Source organism: Syngnathus floridae, chromosome 1 (genome assembly GCF_059516105.1).
Source record: "Syngnathus floridae isolate MCC-2025c chromosome 1, RoL_Sflo_1.0, whole genome shotgun sequence".
NCBI lineage: Eukaryota > Metazoa > Chordata > Actinopteri > Syngnathiformes > Syngnathidae > Syngnathus > Syngnathus floridae.
This window is the reverse complement of record NC_142413.1, coordinates 15,282,375-15,302,529: the sequence shown is the minus strand read 5'-3', so window position 1 is coordinate 15,302,529 and position 20,155 is coordinate 15,282,375. Positions and strand designations below refer to the sequence as shown.

The window sequence follows — 20,155 nt, the reverse complement described above, 5'->3', positions numbered from 1 at the left end:
CCACTGCTTGTTGTGAAGTATTTGAGTTGAGTTCTCTGCCTTTATAAGGCCGGCACTCGTATCGCATGCTTTTGCTCGCAAAAAAATGACCTTCTCAAAAATCTCATAATGCATTTTATTAATAAGTTGTTCATAATCTTTATCCATCTGTATCTCTAGCTATTAAATTGTGTGACAAATGAAGCGTTACACGAGTGTTTTCTTTGACATGTCCACACACATTTCATGTTTTCTCATGAAATGGACTCCGTGTGCTCCTCATCCCTCCTGCGTGGTGATTGGCCGTCTGGTGGTGCATGTTAATGAGCTGAGGGGGGCAGCGGGAGGCTTTTAAAAGCAGCAGCTAAGCAGGCAGTCGAGTGAGAGCGTGTGTTTGTGTGGACCTCCTCCATCGCAGACCTTTCATAAGATCCACGCCGTCAGTGGAAATTCAACTCTGACACTTTTGACACTTTTTCCCCCACCTATTCTTTTGTTTACAGTGTTTGGATTTGGGATTTTTGAGCAGGTTGAAGATATGCTACGGTGCACAGTCGTGCTACTTTTGCTGGTGGTGGCCTTATGTGTCCTGAGTGCCGAAGGTAATCTTAATGAATATGTTTAATTCTTGCTTTATAATCAGATGTCGGTGTTTTGATATTTGGGTTTAAGTGTGTGTATACCATCAGAAAACATGGCGAAAGCTTGCTAGTCAACTTCGTGTGTGTACAAGCCCTTTCAACACGCAGTTGAACTGATTTAATTCAAGGCATGGCACAGGGGCGCATAGAGAGCGGGAGCCAGCGGGGGGGAAATTAAATGTGTTTAATAGACGTGGGACAGATTAGAAGCACTTTTTTGAGAATAGTTGCTTTGAATGATCAGATTGTAGCAATGTCGAAAAAGTTGTTTGGTGGGCAAAACACAAGCCCACCAGACCCATTTCATACAGTTCATTCATTTGAAGAAAATTCTGCTTGTGAAAATCTTATCTTTTAATGACAACATTTGTACTGTAAATAGCCCTTAAACATTGTATTTATCCCCTAGTTTGTCAACTGACCACAAAGATAAAGTTTTATTGTAATTTTCAACAGAACACTTGGTGTTTTAATGGTCAGTGGCTAGCCCATTTATCCATCGAGTGGTGACATTTTTTTATGAAGTGTATTTTACAGTAATACAGCGCACTTGTAATCGCTGACCAAAGAAAATCCTTGTTGTTAGATGGATGGAATTAATTTAGCGGCAAGGCAGTAAGCCACCACAATTTTACTAAAATGTTGTTTAATGTTTACATTTAACCTGGAATCTTTGTTGTCACTGTCCATAAAGGTTTTACTGATTATTTAAGCAGTGAGGCAGTATCACATCACATAGTATCACTTTACATTTATTATCATTATCTTTTTTTTTTAGTTTCTATTTTTATTTTATTCTTTTTAAATATATTCATATTTGGATATATCCCCTACACATTTGCAGTTAACCCCTTGGTTGTTGTTTTTAAGCTGCATATTAAAGATTTTCTCCCCCACCCTCAACATCCAATTGTGGAGCAGTTAAGACTGAGCCATGCGACTTCTGCAATTGCAACACATTCTGCTCCCCTCAGTTTTATGATGGAACAGTATTTGTATGAGTAATTGGAAATTTTAATTGGGAAAAAAGGTAAATTTATAGGACTCACTCACCTCCAAAGTAACATTTTGATAGGCCTTTGTTATCATGTAGTGTTTGTGTTTTGGCTGTGAGGGATGCAACAGCTTTGTTTGTGCGCAAGCAAACAGATGTTAGCAACCTTGGCTCTCAACCTCCGCCCCACCACAGCAAACCAAAATAAATATATTTTATTACGCAGTCACACAACTGTCAGTGAACAGGGGGTGATGTCCCCTTGAAGCCGATGAATGATGACGACTGGACAAAAATGTGGATACACCTGCACACCAATGTGATGTACATACTACCTGCTATTAAAACATTGCAAAGGCAGATATTGTTCATGCAGATCAGGTACTTTATGTACTTGATAAAGGGGACAGTGAGAGTTCACTACAGTTAAATATGACCTCTGGGAGAAAAAAAATGAAATTGCTTTACTTCCTTACGTACTACATAAGAGGCAGTGTACTGCCATGACAAGATAAATGGGTTTTCTAAAGACAAGTTTAAAAATCAAAATAACATGACACCAACAAAAGATATTTTTATGAACCTTTTTTGTTGTTATTGTTCTTTTCGATAGCCTACAAGTGCCGGTGCACCAGAAAAGGACCGAAGATCCGTTACAAGGATGTGCAGAAGCTGGAGCTCAAACCCAAACACCCCTACTGTCAAGAAAAGATGATATTGTGAGTATTTGTTTTTTAATCTCCCTCATTTCTGTTGTTCATGTGAATTGAAGGGGAACCACAACTGGTGGATGTTATGTCAGCTTCACAAGCCAGTTGCGTAAGATTTGCACTTGGCTTCCACCTGCAGGCCAATTGTAACATCACACTCATGAAAAACCGAAAAGAGCCAGATAAATTTTAGACAACTTAATGATGTTTTTAAAATGAAGACAAATTGTCAACTTGCTTAATTACTGAGAAACATATCACAGAAATTAAATTGAGTCGTTAACATAATTTGAAATATAGTCTTTCCAACATTATGACAATCTAAATATATAAATTCCCATTTCATTACTAAAGTAATTAACAAGTTGCTTCTATCATATATTTCCTACTGTATTGATGATTTTGGTGATACAATTAAGTGTAAACTGCAGAAAATACTTCCTTCGTATTTACTTTGAACATTTGTAATAGATCTTTTCCACCATTTCATGAGAATCTGCAAAAATAATATTGTTGTTCAATTGCTAAATATACTACAATATACATATGTGTTAGAAAAGAACAATTTGATGCTTTTATTACAAGATGGCCAAGTTTACATTTTTTACTTTTTGTTTGTATTTTTAACCTCTACATTGAGAAAAGAAGTCAGGCTTTAGCTTGATTAAGTGCATTTAAATTGTCACTTCAAGCAAAGCCCATATTTCACTGAGAAGCAAGTATTTGTGTACAAAATATTTTGTCAGGGTTTGCGAAAAGGTTGGAAACGGCTGCAAACAGTTTTTCTTGTCGCAAAGAAATTTTGAACATTCAAAAACTGTTGACGACTATTAAAACTGTTGGGAAATATCTAGCGAATGTCTTTGTGACCTTGAACGAACCCTGACAAAGAATCAAAATTCAGGCTGTGCGCAAACCTTCGCCAGCCTTCACAGCTCGGTGAGATATGGGCTATCATGTGTGTGTTGTATACAAAAAAATCCTCTAAAACATCAAATTTTCAGTGGTAGCGTGTCGCTTGACATCTCTGTGGGTTGCTTGATTAGCATGTGACGAGGGGGCCGCCACCTTACTGGTGCCCAGTGAAAAATGAGTCTCTGTGAGTTTGAGGCAAAGGCACTAAACGAGAGATAGACAAAGAGAGGGGGAGAGAGAGAGGAATAAGTGTCTTTTTGTTGATTTTGCAGTAGTTTGGCTCACATGGCTTGTTTGGCTTGTTTAGGCATTCTAATTGAAAAACTGCTCAACACCAGCCAGGAGGGCCTGAATGGTCTCTCTTTAACCACTTTTGCCTCCATTTTTTTAAACTTTACATGAGAGACTGCAGTTTTGACTACATAAAATACCCCCCCAAGAAAGGGGAAAAGTGCTTCAAATTGTTTTTTTTGCCATTTCCATTTGAAGTTTTCTGCCAGACTAAACAAAAAACTGAGAATTACAAGTTGTGTGTGTATATAAATGAATAAGTAAATAACTCTTCCCCTCCAAAGCGTTCTTTTTGTTGTAATCCAACGATCGAGAGTGAAGAAAATCAAATAACGTCGGGAATGAGCACGACATGTAACATTTGTTATCTCATTTTGGTTGATGAAAATGAAGCGACATTTTAGCGTAGTTGATTTTTTTGTAAATCACATTTTGTCTAATTTTTTAGTAGTCAACAATTAGGCATTACAGATTTAGTTGCCGTTATCGTCATGTGACCAGCAGTTTGGTTTCATACCGTCTCCCTCACGTAATAGTCTTTTTGCTGACAATATTTTGACCTAGTATTTGTTGATGACGACAACACTACCCTGGACACAGAAATCAATAAACTTAAAAGACCGACCACCTGTGTCTGGGAGAACCTAACTTTCGAGATGGCTGTGTGCTATCATCAGCATTCTCCAACATACATCAAGCAAGAACAAAAGGAACAGCTTTCACTTGTGATCTCTCCGCCACATCTAAGTTGCCCAACACGGAGGTCCTAGAGCATGCTGGCCTCCCCACCAAAAGCGGCGCTGGATCCGTTGGCCATGTGCGTCGTAAGGCAAATTCACCTCTGGCATAAAACCTCCAGGCTGCCCGCAGCTACGATACAAAGATGTCTGCAAACGTGACATCAGGCCCCGACCATCGTTACGGAGAACTGAGAGGTCTTTTAAGCCAACCACAGCAGCTCGCGCTGCTTGCTCCACAACCAGCTGAAGGGGGAAAGGACAGGATCACACACCAGGTCATTAAAAAGAGGACCCCGTTGCAACTAACCAAATCTGCTATATGTGTGGCGGAGACTGCTACCCCCGTATTGCTCTCAACAGCCACAGATGACACTGTTCAAACTGCAACACCACAAATTTTGAGGGCGCAGTTTCCATGGTCAACTCTGATCAAATAAGTATGCATATATACATTTACAATATGTTCATAAAGTGTGTTTTAATAAATGCACTGTGAGTAGCGAGTGGTAAATCTGTTTAGATTTTTTATATATATATATATATATATATATATATATATATATATGTATATATATATATATATATATATATATATATGTGTATATATGTATTCATATGGTTTCTCTGTACGGTGGACTTTCACCTAGTCAGTGAACATAAAGAGGTGGAAGTGTACTGTGATGAACAAAAGCGCAAGTGCACACACACACTCGTACAATGCATATCATGCTGTGAAACTAAACGGTTCAGGAAATAGATTCAAAAAGCCTTTAATTTAATCCTATGATCAATGACTTTTACTAAAAAATTCAGCCCATTTGTCTCCAAGTCAACTCATTTAACATTCATGGCAGTTGGATGGAGAGGCCAGGGCATGCTGGGTGTTTTTCCCACATTTTTCTCTCCCTTTGGCCAAAATGTGCCACATGCCAGGCAAGAGGTTACAAGCAAGCCGACCCCGTTCATGGAGTTCTCATGTGAAATTGTTGAACGTATTGTTATATAATGCAATAAGCGAGTTTAATGGCGGCCAAAGAATTGCCGTTTATCATCTTGCATACAAAAGAAAGAATGTTCTCAAGCTTCTGAGTGTGCGAGTGTGTTCTGTGCAACTAAATAAAACACAATGGCACTTTCACATCGCAGCCAATCATCAGCATGTCATTTTGATTCTCACCTATATGTTTAGAATTATTTAAAATACATTTCTGGGCTTCATTTCTCAGTGTTGCATATTCAATGACATAGAATATGACAGGACACAGTACGATACAATTGGATAGGAATGTCTGGAAAATATGATGCAATCAGCCATGATACCAGACAAGACGATGCAATTGGATACCGACCATGAGCTAGGATACGATGCAAAAAAAAAGGATATGATACAATACAATGCAACTGGCTACAATAGCACAAGATACCATTTGACATGACTAGGATACAATGGGACTGGTGTGATATCACATTTTTACAATTCAAACCATGTGAACCAACTTCATATCTCACATTCTACATTTCAACAACTCAGTTGATTCCACAGAATTCACTATCGATTTGTTTTCCCCATTTAGCGTGACGATGGAGAATGTGGCTCGCTTCAAGGGCCAGGAGTACTGTCTGCACCCTAAACTGCAGAGCACCAAGAATCTGGTCAGATGGTTCTACATCTGGAAAGACAAGCACAGGTGAAATTATTTTATATTCAAATGAGACTGTATTACCATCTAATTGCTAGTAAAAACAATTAGAAATAAATCCCTTGTAATGAACATGCGTGGTATGTAAATGTTTTCCAATAATTTGTATATTCTCAGTGGGACATTTGCTACAAAAGTACACACGGCTAAGGTGCTTTTTAAAATCACAAAACAAATAAAAACAAAGTCTAATTTTTCATTTCAGAACTATGAATCATTGCAGTTGTCTCAAAACTCTATTGAAAATAAATACATTTAAAAAATATTTGAAAATGCTGTAAACCAGTATCCCCACCAAGGAGCAGAGACGATACCGAAGCCAACTAAAAATGCAACTTTTTAAAAATCTTATTTTAATCGACTCTCCTTTCCCCCTGCAGGGTATATGAAGCCTAACACATTGACAAATTTTCATCACAAGAAGAAGAAAACATTTTTTTTAAAGTCTAAATAAAAGAAAACAACAACCACCGGAACTGTTTAAGATGTCGCATATCTGCAGTACATCATTCTCTTATTCTGTGGAAGCCATCAAGAGTTAAACTTAATAATACGTAATTACATTACTCTTGAATGTTTTTGTTTTGTTTTTGCCACACAAATATACCTGCACATATGTATGTACAACATTCATTACTCTTATTTTGTATGCATTCCAATTTCTAGTCCATTTTGTAAACATTGATGTCTATTAGCATCTTTATAGTGATGTGTGTAAAGTGGCTGCATTATAGTTGTCTTGATATGTGATTTGAATGTTTTTTCAGCCTTGGTGGATTGACCAATACACCATTCAACGTTCGATTGTGTGAAAATAATAAGCGCAGCAATAAAATGTCCATAAAGAGCAAATTGTTTGATTTAATTTGTAGCCCCACATTTAAATGTTCTTTTGAAGAGTTCAGAAGTTTCCAATCGGGTGGCGAGGGGGTGGCAGAAGGTTCAGTTGGGGTAGGCGCCGGCGAATGTTATACGTAACTCCCTTCACACACATGCATGCCCGCAAATGCACACGCATGCACACATATTTCTAACTCAGGTTTCCTTGTCCACATTCCCTGGCACATTTTCAATCCTTTCAGTGTAAACGAGAAACAAAGCACTGTGAGCGATCACGTTGGCCGAGGTGCGGGTGTAGCATACGTGCAGCTCTGTAGGACTTTGAGCTTGATAACCATAAAATAAGCACAGCGAGCAACCTCCTTCTCCAACTACAGACTCCCTTTCGACTACATGTGTCTAATTAAGTGACCTTTTCATGAAAGTGAACGATGCATTCACTTGGAGGCACAGAGGAAAATACTTCACTTGAAGGTGAATGTTGAAATGAAACTGTGGTACAAACCAGCCACTCATCACATATGAGCAATCTCTGTCTTCAGTCTCTGTCTCAAATCTGGCGACTGAAGGTGTATCCCTAACAGCCCAGCAGTCCTGACTACCATTGATTGGATATATATGCATTCATCGGATGAAAAGGAGTGTTAAAATAATCCAAACGGGAGTGGTTTTATATCAACTTTAACCTTGAAGCAATGTATCAGTTCAAGTTAGCCCATCATTTAATCTATCAATTTGTATCCTATCAATTTACAGCAGGTATTGATTGACAAGCTTTATGAAACAGAGAGCTACGAATGCTTAATGCCAAGGGGTACAACTTTGATACAAATTTGCTAAGATTACAAAGTCAAAGTCAGCTTTATTGTCAATTTCTCCACATGCCAAAGACACACAAAGAAACCGAAATTTCGTTCCCCCCTATCCCACGGTGACAAGACATGGCTCACAACAGACAAACAAGTAAACAAGTATAACAAAAGCGTGCTGAATAAATAATGAATAACATTTATTAATGTTGTTATCATATGTTAGTATTGCAAAAAAAAAATTTAATCGAGTCAAGGGATGATTTAAATCTTGCTTTCATGTTTTCCTTCAGATGGCATACAAATTCATATATAGTTTCATTTATTTATATATATTTATATATATTATATTTATATGTATGCTTATAAATAAATAAATATATATTTATTTATAAATAAATATTATATATATATATATATATATATATATATATATATATATATATATTAATTTTCACTTGTATATTTATTTTAGCAGTTTGAGTCCTCCATACCCAATAGTTTGAAACATGGGGAATTTGCACTTGTTGCACTTACACTTGTGCACTTGATGCACTTGCAATTAGAAAACTAGAAATTGTTTTCGATTAAAACTTTTGTCAAACAACTACACACGATTTTAAAAAATAATTTTCACACGAAAGTGCTTAGAATCCATTTGTCCACCAGATCACAGTGTAAATCGTTTGCATGATCTTAGCATGTCTTTTATAAAATGTAGAATATTAATTTGGGTGTCAATAAAAGCAACAATAATAAAACAAATGTCACTGTGAAGTGCAACTACAAAAATACAGAGTACTCTACAGCATTGCCTTATAAGAGGTTCATCCACTAGATGGGAGTGTAGAGCTACTGTGCAGAATGGGTCAATAAAGACCCTACGAGAATTTTCTCGAACACTATCTTCCCATTAACAAAACCTATGTAAATAAAAAAAGGGGTGTCGTTTTTAAAAATGAAAATACATAACACATTAGGCATTCATGAAAGCAAAGAAGCAAATAAAAAATACATTAAGATTTTACACTTTAGGCAGTCCGAGAAATTAAGTAAATCTGCACCCATAAAGACCTATAGTATTAAAAATGAAACTGGAAAACGAAGTTCCCCAACGTTGAAGTTCAATCAATACTTACATTCCTGAAAATAAAGTAACATTTTCCCCCCACGACAAAATTCTTTAAGAGAATTAAATAAATGGAAGTTACAGTCACGTATGTTTTCACAAAATGTAATTCTTGAGTTAAAGCAACGCTTTGTGGCCGTGAACAGGCCCAATTTGAAACGGACCAAACAAAATGTTTACAGCTCTACCTCAACGGCAATTTGAAAAAAAAAAAAACAATAACATAACATAAATCAACCTGTCACACACACACACACACACACGCACGCGTGCGTGCACACGCACACAATGCGCGCGCGCACACACACACACACACGCACACACACACAGACTGATTTAAACTAATTTTTAAAGCACAATTCTCTGTTGCATCCAAAGAACAGTCAAGCAAGCAATGTTTTTAAGTGTTTTTTTGGGGGGGTTTAGTGATTTATGAAGTGTACCTGTGCCTGCCTAAGGAGTGACGTCGGCAACGTGCGAGTCCCTTTGCTCGACTCGCAATTTTGCCAACAAAACTAAATAGAACATTCAAAGCCGCAAAGCAATCACAAAACGAGTCGAATCGTGCCGCAACTCGAGGAGGGGGCGGGCGGAGACAGTATATTTGGCAGCTGGCCCCGCCCCTCTTCTTGTGCTGCTGTTGAGAGAAGGGGGCGGGGTGAGTACAGATCTGTCCAAGGAGGGGTGTGTGAGGAGTGCTCGGCGACGACGACCTGCAACAGTAAAGCGGGCATTGAACAGAACGGGCAGCTGTTCCAGTTTTTTTTTCTGGGCAGCATCTTGAATGCGATGAGCCTGACGCGTCGTCTCCAGCGCCCGCTGTGATCCTCCGCGTATTTTCTTTCGTCATCCAACTCACAATAGGAGCCAGACAGACAGCGGGCCATCCGGCGAAAGCAAGCCGGAAATCGATGCTCATCGGCCCGCGTCCGTGCTTGTTTTGACCTGGTAAGTCTGGCGTTAGCTGGCTATGCTAATAGCTTAGCATCTCCGTTCAATATAACCGGGGGCTAAGGGTGTCAAACGCCTTATTACGTTCAGTGAACGGTTGTGCATCATATGAATTAATACCTAGTGTTGTGTGTTTATTTTTGCATTTGTGGTGTGGTTATTCTTACTGTGTGAATAATGGATGGATTGTGGTTTCATATGGAGAGCTAGCTGCTAAATAGGTTAGCCGACAGAGGTTAAGGTTCGTTCCATCACAACTAAGCTCGACAAAGCAGAATAAAATGTGTAGCTGTACTGATACAAATTCTGAAAAATTTATACTTTTTAACAGTTGATGTATTTTGAAAGATATGTTTTGGACGTTTCCTGTGCGTTTAAACGCCATTTTTATTACACCTGTCACCTTTCAGTATTGAAGCTTTTTTGTATTAATACTTATGTTACTTTTGTCGTCCGTTGCCTTTGCGGCAATGCGTTGGGTTATTTTTATTGTAGTAGCTGCACCTGCACGCTTCACCTTTAAAGTCAATCGCTTATGGTTTAAATCGTATGATGCGAGATGTTGTTCCTGGTATCTGCTAGAGCAGGGATTGTCAACCGGTGGCCCGCAGCTCTCTAGTGGTCCTTGGCGGTATTGCAGGTGGTCCGCAAAATGGAAAATAGTTGTAACATTCTTTTTAAATAAAATTGATTTATTATTCAGACTTGATTAATTTTCCAGCTAATTTTGTGAATCATTTACCCATCCAAATTATGTCAAATGTAGCTTAGATCCCCAAAATATTCATACAGGTACAAATAAATAACCTGTGTAGGTCTATCCATCCTCCTTCGGTGCAAAAAAAAAATAAAAAATCTGCCAAAGCAGTGGCCCCCGAGTTGCTTCTTGGTTATAATGGTGGTCCCTTGGACAAAACCAGTTGAAAACCCCTGTGCAACAACATCCATCCAGCTTCTGGGTAAATGTTGCCTTTACCCTCCACATTTTCTCTAGTTCTTCCTGCAGCCCCTGGTATCTGTCCAATTTTTTATGTTCGTTTTTCCAGTTGTTGCTCTTATTCCGTATTTCTACTTTTATCATAACTGCTGTGTATATCTATTGTATATATTACTGTACAAAGGTCTGAGGCCACTTATGCCACCATAACATTTATGTATTGTTTTGGCAATGTCACAATGATCATAAAAACTAGATTGCTGTGAAAATTCCAGACCTCTCCTAAGAATGAACTGCCAATACATGTGAAAGCAATTCATACTGTAGAGCTTGGCATTTGGGTTCGTTTGCCCATATACTTGATAGTTAGCAAGTTACCATCTTGTTAATGGAGGATGGGGTGCAGATGCTAGGTGCCAAAATAATTCTGATGGTTGGACAATTCCAACTACTGTTTCAGATTGTTAAAAAAAAGGCATTCTTATTGAAATCATTGCCCAAAAATAATGAAACATTAAGTTGTTAATTAAACTGTAATTGTTTTTCCCCTTCACACTCCATTCCTCTACAAAGTTGTATATATTAATTTCTGTAAACCCGCTGTGTCCCATTAGTTATTGTTTTACTACTCCTATTAATGACAACTAAAAAGAATCATATTTATGGGTGTAACAAAAAACAATTTGAACCATCAGTTTTAATTTAAAAGTTGTAAATGTAGCGAATCGAATGAACCTTTGCATACATATCCATCATCTTTTATTGGAGAGGTATTTCTTACACTAATGACAAGCTCTTTTGTATGTATGTAAAATGGAAACAAGAAACATACCATCTCAAATTGAGGTGTACCATATCAAATAGAGATGTAATGCTACACCTATTTAATCGATGTGTGTACCCCGCAATAGAGCTGCATCGGATGGCGCTGGACAAGTGCACATCGATACATGGCACCTCTGTGTACTGTATGTGTAGCCTTTGGTATGAACAAAATAGGCCTCGCTGCTTTATTTACTCACGTTAAATGCTATTAGGGTGCACTATAGATTTTTATCTACATATGGTGCTCAAAGTTTCTTGCATTCACCCTTTCACACATTCTTACCCGCAATGTGTTCTGCAGCAACTCGTGCTGTCAGTGGTTTTGATACTGTAGTGTGGAACTGCCAATCTGGAGTCAAAACCTTTAACCGGCAAATACGTTTTAAGTTTATTTGCAAGTACTTTAGAAGGTACCTGTATGCCAAATCCTAAAAGTAGACAGGGTAAGCATAAGCACATGTTTTTTGATTGACATTTCCATGCTTCCGTATTTTGCGGCTGACTCGGCGAGGTGGTCCAAATCACTTATTTCGTGTCTGTTTAAATTTTTTTTGCTACTTCTATTCACGCTCGGTTAAGTTTGTTTTGTGATGCAATTTTAATCTTTCAGGGGCTACATTTATTTATATTTTATATATATTTTGATTGTATTCATAATTAGCATTGTTTTATCCAGTCACCCCTTCCCTTTTGTGGAATGTTATGTGGTGTGTCAACCAAAAGGGCTCAGAGCCACAAAAACATCATGACTCAGCATTTTAATTTCTGCAATTAAATGTAATTAGCATGCCAAGGTTGACTTTATTTTTTTAAATTCATATTGCATCATCTATTTGCATGCCCTTCCCCCATCAAACTTAGACACCCAATGAAAATATTAATAATCATCCATTTCAGGGTCAAAGGGTGCCTTGTATAAGTTGTGCAGACAAGTGGTCTTTTTTGTATAATACACTCAGTGTAAAGAGAAGTTAAACCACTTTAGCGTAAAACCAATCACTCTTTGAAAGAGTGACCCTGAAGATGAGATTTAAATGTAGGTGATCGAAACCAGGAGTAAACAAGAAGTAGGTTTAACAGTTTAACTGACTTATGACCAAATAAAGCACGATTTCGGTTTACCCCTTTCAGCATGGATTGGGAAAAGTCATACATTTTGAGAAGGTTTTCCAATGCACAGAGATAATGTGCAAACAATGCTGCTGCCTTTTCTTGCTGATTTTTATTCACCATCACTTTTGCCTATACCACAGATCTCCGTTATGGATTAGAAAAGTCACAATTTGTTTTTCATTGGACAGCGACAATCCACAAGCAACGCTGTATTCTTGCTGCTTTCTCATCTGAGACGATGACATTGTTTATTGACTTCCTCCCCCTTACTCCCTCTTTGCCTGCTTGACTGTCAGATGGAAATTTCCACACCCGAGCAACACCGCCAAGTTTGTGCCCCTAAAAACAAAGCCCGCCGTTCTCAGGCAGTAACACCGCCTCTCCACTTATTTCCTAAGGGCCCTTCCAGGCCATACTAGACTCAAATAACACTGGACTTGCCCTGTCATTTCCATCAGTGTGCCAAGAGGTGGGTTGACACTGCAACTGCCTAGAAATACATTAAATCAGTGACCAAACAGACAAAGAAAGTATTTAACAGATTTAAAATGGCAAAGTTGCCGATACCATGCTGCACCCAAAATAAAGAGCCAATACAGCCTTTTGGCCTTTAGCCTTTTGGGGAAATGTCATTTTTATGAACCTATCAGGGCTTGCTATTGAGGGAGTCTACGGGGGAATTATATCCAATCATGTTGATCATTTTTTCTATTGAGCAAGGTTGTCATGAATGCTTTGGACCCCTGCATTAGTGCAGCTTGGCATTCTATACTTCAACTCTTTGTGGTTTTTAGGAGGTGAGCCTTGCGCCTTTTATTTGCAGAAAAGCTCGCCACTTCACGATTTTCTGTAATGTGGCAAAAATATGCAAACACTTCATGTAACTATGTAACATTACATACACTACACCTTATAAATTGTTTCATGTGGCTTAATATAACAAGACATGGACAAATATCTTGTAAGTTGAAGGACACTGGGAGTGTTGTTGACCATTTCGCCATTGTAGCCAAGGGTGGAATCAAATCTAAGTCAGTTATTGCAGTGTCGTACAAAATAGTATCCGGCGGCATCCTAAAGCTGAGCAGACGTTCTCTCTAGCGCAAACAGCTTGATTTTTTTATCTATGCGTTATGGTGTGAGAGAGGAAAACCACTTTCCGCTGTCCTCTGTCCGTCCTTTTTTTTTCTCCAACCATCCCATCCGTTGTCTTCAAAATGTCCTGGACGGATAAACTGTTCCATCCCGTGGATGGAATGCCCACACATTTACACACTGGTGTCATTTGAAGGAAAAGTAGTTGTGGTGGCCGTCGGAGAGCCCCTCTGTCCCACGCTAATCAGCTTTTGCCCAGCTTAGCATGGTGTCATCTCATTGCGGCTTAAAAGTTTCCAGTCGGAGATTGGTTGCCATGTTAGATTAGATAGGTTTTTGAATGACGTGTGTCTGTGTTCAGTCAGTCAATGACGCTTAACTTCGTCTTTATTACATTCATGATAATTGTTAGCTTGCTTCATGAGGAAAATGTGCGATCGTGAACTGTGACAGTTAAAAAAAAGAACTTATGGGGGGAGGGTGATGTTATGTTTCATTCCATCAACACAGATAAGGATCACGCTCATGTTTTTTTTTTTGGGTGCATGACATTCACAGATGCACCTGTCGTGAGCTCATGTTTTCGCACTTGTGCAAACTAAGAAAGTACTGTGTTTTTAATGCCAACAAAAGTATTGGCTGATTTTGCTCGCCATATCAGCAACGCTAAAAATCATGAATGTTATTATGACACGAAGGAAACCTTTTTTTGCAAAAATAAACATGCTTGGATTAAATAAAAAAAAAAATCATCATCTGCCAGGAAAATTCAGGAGGACAATAGCACTAAATAGCAGGAGAAAGGAAAAAATACGTTTCGATCTGCTAGTTGCTTCAGGTTGTTGTACACTGATGTTGATACAGCGCCTTCATAGTGGCGCAAAATACATAGCTGCCGCAGAGGGGCATCAATCGCTCAATCAACATACAGTAGCTGGAGCGTTATGCTGTGTTCAGCTATATCGGGTACTCTGGCTGAGCATGGCAGAAAATGAGCTGGAAGCGTTTGCCACGCAATTTTGAACGCAGGAAAAACCCTGTTCACGTCATGCAATTGTGGTGATTGGGGCTCTTATTCTTTCATAAAACACCTTGAACAATAGAAATCAATGTGGATGAGAATAAAGTCTCTAATGACGTCCATCTTTGTTGTTGTTGTTACAAATATGCTTTCCTTATGCAATGCTGCATACTTGCCAGTTCAGACACCATGTCCAGATCTAAACTGGTTTTCACATTTGTCTCCACCCTCTGCATTTATCTCCTTTCATTTTCTTGCTCAATCTACAATTCTCCTCCCTCCCTGTTTTCTTTCTTTTTTAGCTCGAAAAAGGAATCCTGCAAGAAGGATTAGCGGTCCGTCAATGAGGAACTACCGGCTCATCTTTTGTCACAACCTGAAGCAGCCATAGATGGTTCAGTGTTTCGCTGTCTAGGGAGGAGCGCATAGCACACACTTTCACTGCTACACGGTAAGTGAAAACACGCACACAGAAAAGCAGACTTTTGACTTGACTTTGACACGCATGCACACGCATGCCATGAAACCAAACAGTGAGGTGACAGAAATATTCATTTCGAGTGTTAGTTATTTATAATGCCCAAAATCATCAATACAAACTGCTGCACCTGTCATGTTTGGATTACTACAGCATATTTAGTGCCCGCAGCCAGTTACGAAGTGCAAAGGAATGCGTCTGACACAAACAAGAAGCCCAGGAAACAGCTACAATAAAAACACTGTTGAGAATCTAAATCAGCCAAAAAAAAGGACTAAATGCAATAAAACAATGCAATAAAGTACCGTACTTCATAGAGCTGGTATCATCTCAATGCATGAGCCTTAAAGTCAAAGAAAAGCAGCAGTCACGACAATGGACAGCAATTTGCTGGCGATTTCCTTCCATGCAAGTATCACTCAATGGAAAGCAATTTTCTTTCTTTTTTTTTTTTTCCTCTCTTTAACGTCTTGTCCCATGCATGCAGTGAAGAGCTATTAGTTTAGTTTTTTTAGATAGCTTCATCTGTTGTAGGCCAAATCCGGCCCGTGTCTAAATCTAGACCGGCCCAAAGCATTGTGTCATAAAATCCATAATATGTGGCCCGTTGGCACTGTTGCGGGGACCTGTGCACCCCAGAGCGAGCCACAGATATGAAACTCGTCCGAACGGGAATGCGCACATGAACGAGCGCTCATGATCGAGCGCTCATGATCGGTTGTGAGCGCGTCTCCCCCGCCGTCCCTTCCCAGATCACGCGCACACAGGTGTCCGTTTGTAAGATAATCAGTGACACAGACACTTCCTCATTCAGATGTCCACACACCAAGGACTAAGGCAACGATAAGATCAGAGACACTGCAAGTGACGCTGCACAGGGAAAGGCAAAAAAAAAAAAACACGGACTTGTGTACTTAGTACGAACTCTACACACTACTGCGCGTCCGTGCCGCCCACTCACAGTGATCGCAAACAACTAAGACTATGGATTATTATTTTGTGATTATGAAGTAATTTGTTGTGTATGAAGTTGAAATAAAAAAGATAAAATGTAGAATGATTTAATTTGGATTAAAATTCCGACATGACACAACCTGGCCTGTTTACTACACTCGAAACACCAATATCCCTCTTCTCATTAATACAACAATAACAATAATAAAACTAACTCAATACATCTAATATGAACTCATTCATCTTTCATAAAATTGTTCATTTGTATTTAATTTATTATTATTTTAATCTTTACCTTTTCTGGTAATGTAATTGCCAATAGATTCTTATTTGCAATATCAACCTATCTGCAGACAGCAAAGGATCTAGTTACATATTTACAAGTTCATTTACAATGGTAATGGTTTGAGGAATGTCAGTGCGAATGGTCGGCGCCTCTGCATTTTCATCTAAACAAATCTGGCCTGCTTTGCAAAAAGTTTGGACACCCCTGATCTATAGTCATGGGGACCACTGCACTATAGAGAACAATGCGGAAATAGGAATGTTTTGATAGCCAGCCATGGAAAAACAGTACTTTTGGGCCAACAAATTTGCCTACCTTGGACTCTATCCAAAATGTATTGTATTGACTATTCTCAAAATTGTCCTTAGGTGTGACTGTGAATAATTGTATGTCTGTGTGTGCACGCGTTTTCTACTGTAGTGACTGATGACTTGTGAGTTTTATTTTATTTTTTCTCCTCGGTCCTCTTCTAAGACGTGAGATCTCCGCGTGGTTGTGGTGAGGAGCAGGAGAGGGGACCATGAGGAAGAGCGCGTCTCCGTTGCCAGGCAATGAGGGCGGGGGCCCAGCTGGCACCGCCCGCGTATTTGGCGTGCCCTTGGAGGAGGTGACGCGAACGCACACACCTGGCGGTCTCGAGGTCCCGGCGCTTGTCAAGGACATCGTGGAGTACATCGAGGAGCATGGTGAGATGTGTGCGTAATGAGCGTTATGGTCTGCCTTGGAGCTGCAACTCATAATTATTTAAATAAATTGTTATTTTGTCAATTAATTTGATTAAAAAAAAATCATGTTTTAAGCCTCTTTGCCACCTGGTAACAAAGAAAAGTGTTTTTTTTTTTTAAGGCGCCGAATGTTGCATTCATATCAAAATTCATTCAAGATTGCAAACTGTTTGTGATTTTTCTTGTCTCAAGGGAACTGACGGACGTCTGATGAATGTTTTGTGAACCTTTGAAACCTTGAACGAATCCTGGCGTGAAGGCAACATTGGATGCCTTCAAAAACGCTCTCAATTGTTCGCTGCACAGTGAGATGGGGGCTTTAGTCAAAGTCAAAGTCAAAAAAGTCAAAGTCAGCTTTATTGTCAATTTCTCCACATGCCAAAGACACACAAAGAAACCGAAATTTCGTTCCCCCCTATCCCACGGTGACAAGACATGGCTCACAACAGACAAACAGTAAACAAGTATAACAAAAGCGTGCTGAATAAATAATGAATAAATAACACAACAATAAATAAATAAATAATTAATTAAGAGGAGCGTAAAAACGCGTACAGCAGACATTCCCGAAATTAGCGCAACAGTGCCGCACGCTACGCAGAAGGGGGTAGCGAGTTCAGGGCCCTAACAGCCTGGAGAAAGAAGCTGTTGGCGAGTCTGGTGGTGCGGGAGCGCAGGCTCCTGTACCTCTTCCCAGAGGGCAGAAGGTCAAACAAGGAGTGAGCCGGGTGACTCACATCTCTGGCAATCGAGGTTGCCTTGCGGGCGAGGTGGGAGGTGTAAATGTCCTTCAGGGAGGGAAGCGAAGCACCAATAATCTTACCAGCCGTATTCACTATGCGCTGCAGGGCCTTCAAGTTCTGTTCAGTGCAGTTACCACCCCAGACAGCGATGCAACTGGTGAGGACGCTCTCAATGGTGCCACGGTAGAATGTAGACAGGACTGCCTGAGGAGCACATGCACGCCTGAGCTTCCGCAGGAAATACAGGCGGCGCTGAGCTTTCTTTGCCAGTGACGAGGTGTTCGCGGACCAGGAGAGGTCCTCACTGATGTGCACCCCCAGGAACTTGGTGCAGCTCACCCTCTCCACCACAGCACCGTCGATGATCAGCGGCAGGTGTGTCGTGTGACCCTTCCGGAAGTCCACAATGGGATGTTATGCCAAATTGACAGTACGTGAACATTGGTTAGAAGTTATATTTTAGAAGTTGCGGGGTCTCAGCCACTGGGTTTGCATGGAAAATATTGTGAATTGATGTTGACTGGATGTTGTGAAGTCTACCGCTGTTATCTGGTCCGCATGAAAGTTTGCCTGTAATTGAAGAGTAAAAATTGGTCACTTAACCAACAGCTCATCTAAATACTCGTACGTGAGGACACTTCTTAGTTCCAAATTTGGATAAAGCCATAGATTGAGAATTCTTTTCACTTTTTGGCCTTGACTTAGTAGTTGTCATGACATCATTATTGACTACAATTTGTCTCTGATCTTTTGAAAAAAGTTACCAACGTTTCGGAAACATGATAGCATTTGGCGCCGAAAACAGTTTGGCGGATTTCCCTTTCTTGTGATCATTAAGTTAAGATGATAGCAAAATATAAATACCAGCCCACTGGGGCTTCACCTTATGACCATATGAGGTTGTATAACAAGTCTTTAAAGCCCCCGCTGGCATGGCTGGTGCGTGAAATGGGCCGTTGCCGCGAGTCAGGAAGTCATTCAGCCTGTGAAAAGGCTTTAATCTCATATTTAGTGTGCGCGCGGGTATTAGCATCAGCTTAGCATCAAAAAGATCTCTTAAAATGGGAGGCATGGAAAATGGCTGCACATTATTTTGCTGCACAAGTGATGAGTAAAAAAAAGTTTTAAAAAATTACGTCACTGTGCACGCTACACTTAAGTGCATCATTTCACACAGGTGATGCACGATAAAAAAGTGCATTACACGTGTATATTTTAAAAAACAATGAGGGCAAAAACATGTGAGGCCTGAAAGTACCTGACAAAATAATCCACAGTCCATAAAAAGGCCACAGAGGTTAAGTGATGCCACGATACCAAAGTTTTTACTTTGATACTATAATTGCAAAGAGTACATCGATACTCATACAGGAACAATACTACTGTGAAAAACATACAGTTCACTCCCAAAGCATTAGAAAGAAGGCGATTCAAATACCCCAAACATTTTCTAATGGTCATTTTTGCATTGCACTAATGATCAGACAGTAAAGCTCGTCCAAAAACAAAAATGTGGATTTAATTGTGATGGACTGTAATGACTGCTGCTATTGTTAGCATTGTGCTTTGTCATCCTGTCCTTTGTTAACTCAGCCTGAGAGCTTCACCAAGCCTTAAGACTTGACCTTTTGATTTTGCACCCCAAGTGAGTTTTTTTTTCTTCTTTTCTTTTGCCAGGTCATCTGGATTTGGAGGGCCTCTTCCTAGTCAACGGCAACGCTGAGCGTGTGGGCTGGCTGCGGCGTCGCTATGACAGTGGCGAGGAGGTAGCGCTGGACAAGGAGGCAGACCTGGCGTCGGCTGTCAGTCTGCTGCGACTCTTCTTGCAGGAGCTGCCCGAGCCCGTCATTCCGGCGCCCATCCAGGGATCCATTCTACAGCTTCACCAAGGTAGGCCTGACATGCTTAGAGCAAATTTACTTGAGGCGTCTGCCATGTTTTACAGTTGAAATTCAGTCATAGCAAGGATCTAACGTCGTTAGGAAAGGGCCAGTTTCAGTTTCTGACAGCTGAAGAACAAAAATATCAGGATACCACGGTATTGCAATTACAGCTCTGAAATTAACTATTTTGAAACATTTAGGTATAGAATTTTATTTAGCATTAAATGCCATTTTGTCTTTAAACATATAGATTGTTTGGTGCATTAGTAAACACGTAGGAACAGCAATTAACATTGTTCTAAATTTCAGTTACATATAGTACAACAGTAAAAGTACTTATTTCTGACAGTGTAGAGCAGCAGAGATGTGATTGGCCACAATGTTTTTAGATTTTTT

At 39.6% G+C, this 20,155-nt stretch overlaps 2 protein-coding genes across 5 annotated transcripts in view; both read left to right on the top strand.

Annotated features, from left to right (window-relative positions):
- The first annotated feature begins 332 nt into the window (after nucleotides 1-332).
- Nucleotides 333-6,822, top strand: cxcl14 (chemokine (C-X-C motif) ligand 14). The gene is made up of 4 exons (XM_088391921.1): nucleotides 333-581; nucleotides 2,228-2,333; nucleotides 5,845-5,958; nucleotides 6,351-6,822. The coding sequence occupies exons 1-4, from the start codon at nucleotides 518-520 to the stop codon at nucleotides 6,364-6,366; spliced, it is 300 nt and encodes a 99-aa protein (XP_088248047.1). The 5' UTR covers nucleotides 333-517; the 3' UTR covers nucleotides 6,367-6,822.
- A 2,587-nt stretch (nucleotides 6,823-9,409) lies between these two features.
- The window catches only part of fam13b (family with sequence similarity 13 member B), a 39,512-nt gene continuing 28,766 nt past the window's right edge, over nucleotides 9,410-20,155 (top strand). For 2 of the 4 annotated variants that reach the window (XM_088375738.1, XM_088375721.1), the window contains exons 1-4: nucleotides 9,410-9,696; nucleotides 14,993-15,141; nucleotides 16,883-17,103; nucleotides 19,554-19,766. In XM_088375738.1, coding sequence (XP_088231864.1) covers nucleotides 16,929-17,103; nucleotides 19,554-19,766 — 388 coding nt within the window. In that variant the 5' untranslated portion in view covers nucleotides 9,410-9,696; nucleotides 14,993-15,141; nucleotides 16,883-16,928. The remainder of the gene's footprint in view (nucleotides 9,697-14,992; nucleotides 15,142-16,882; nucleotides 17,104-19,553; nucleotides 19,767-20,155) is intronic. The other 2 variants (XM_088375730.1, XM_088375746.1) reach the window with 2 other exon arrangements.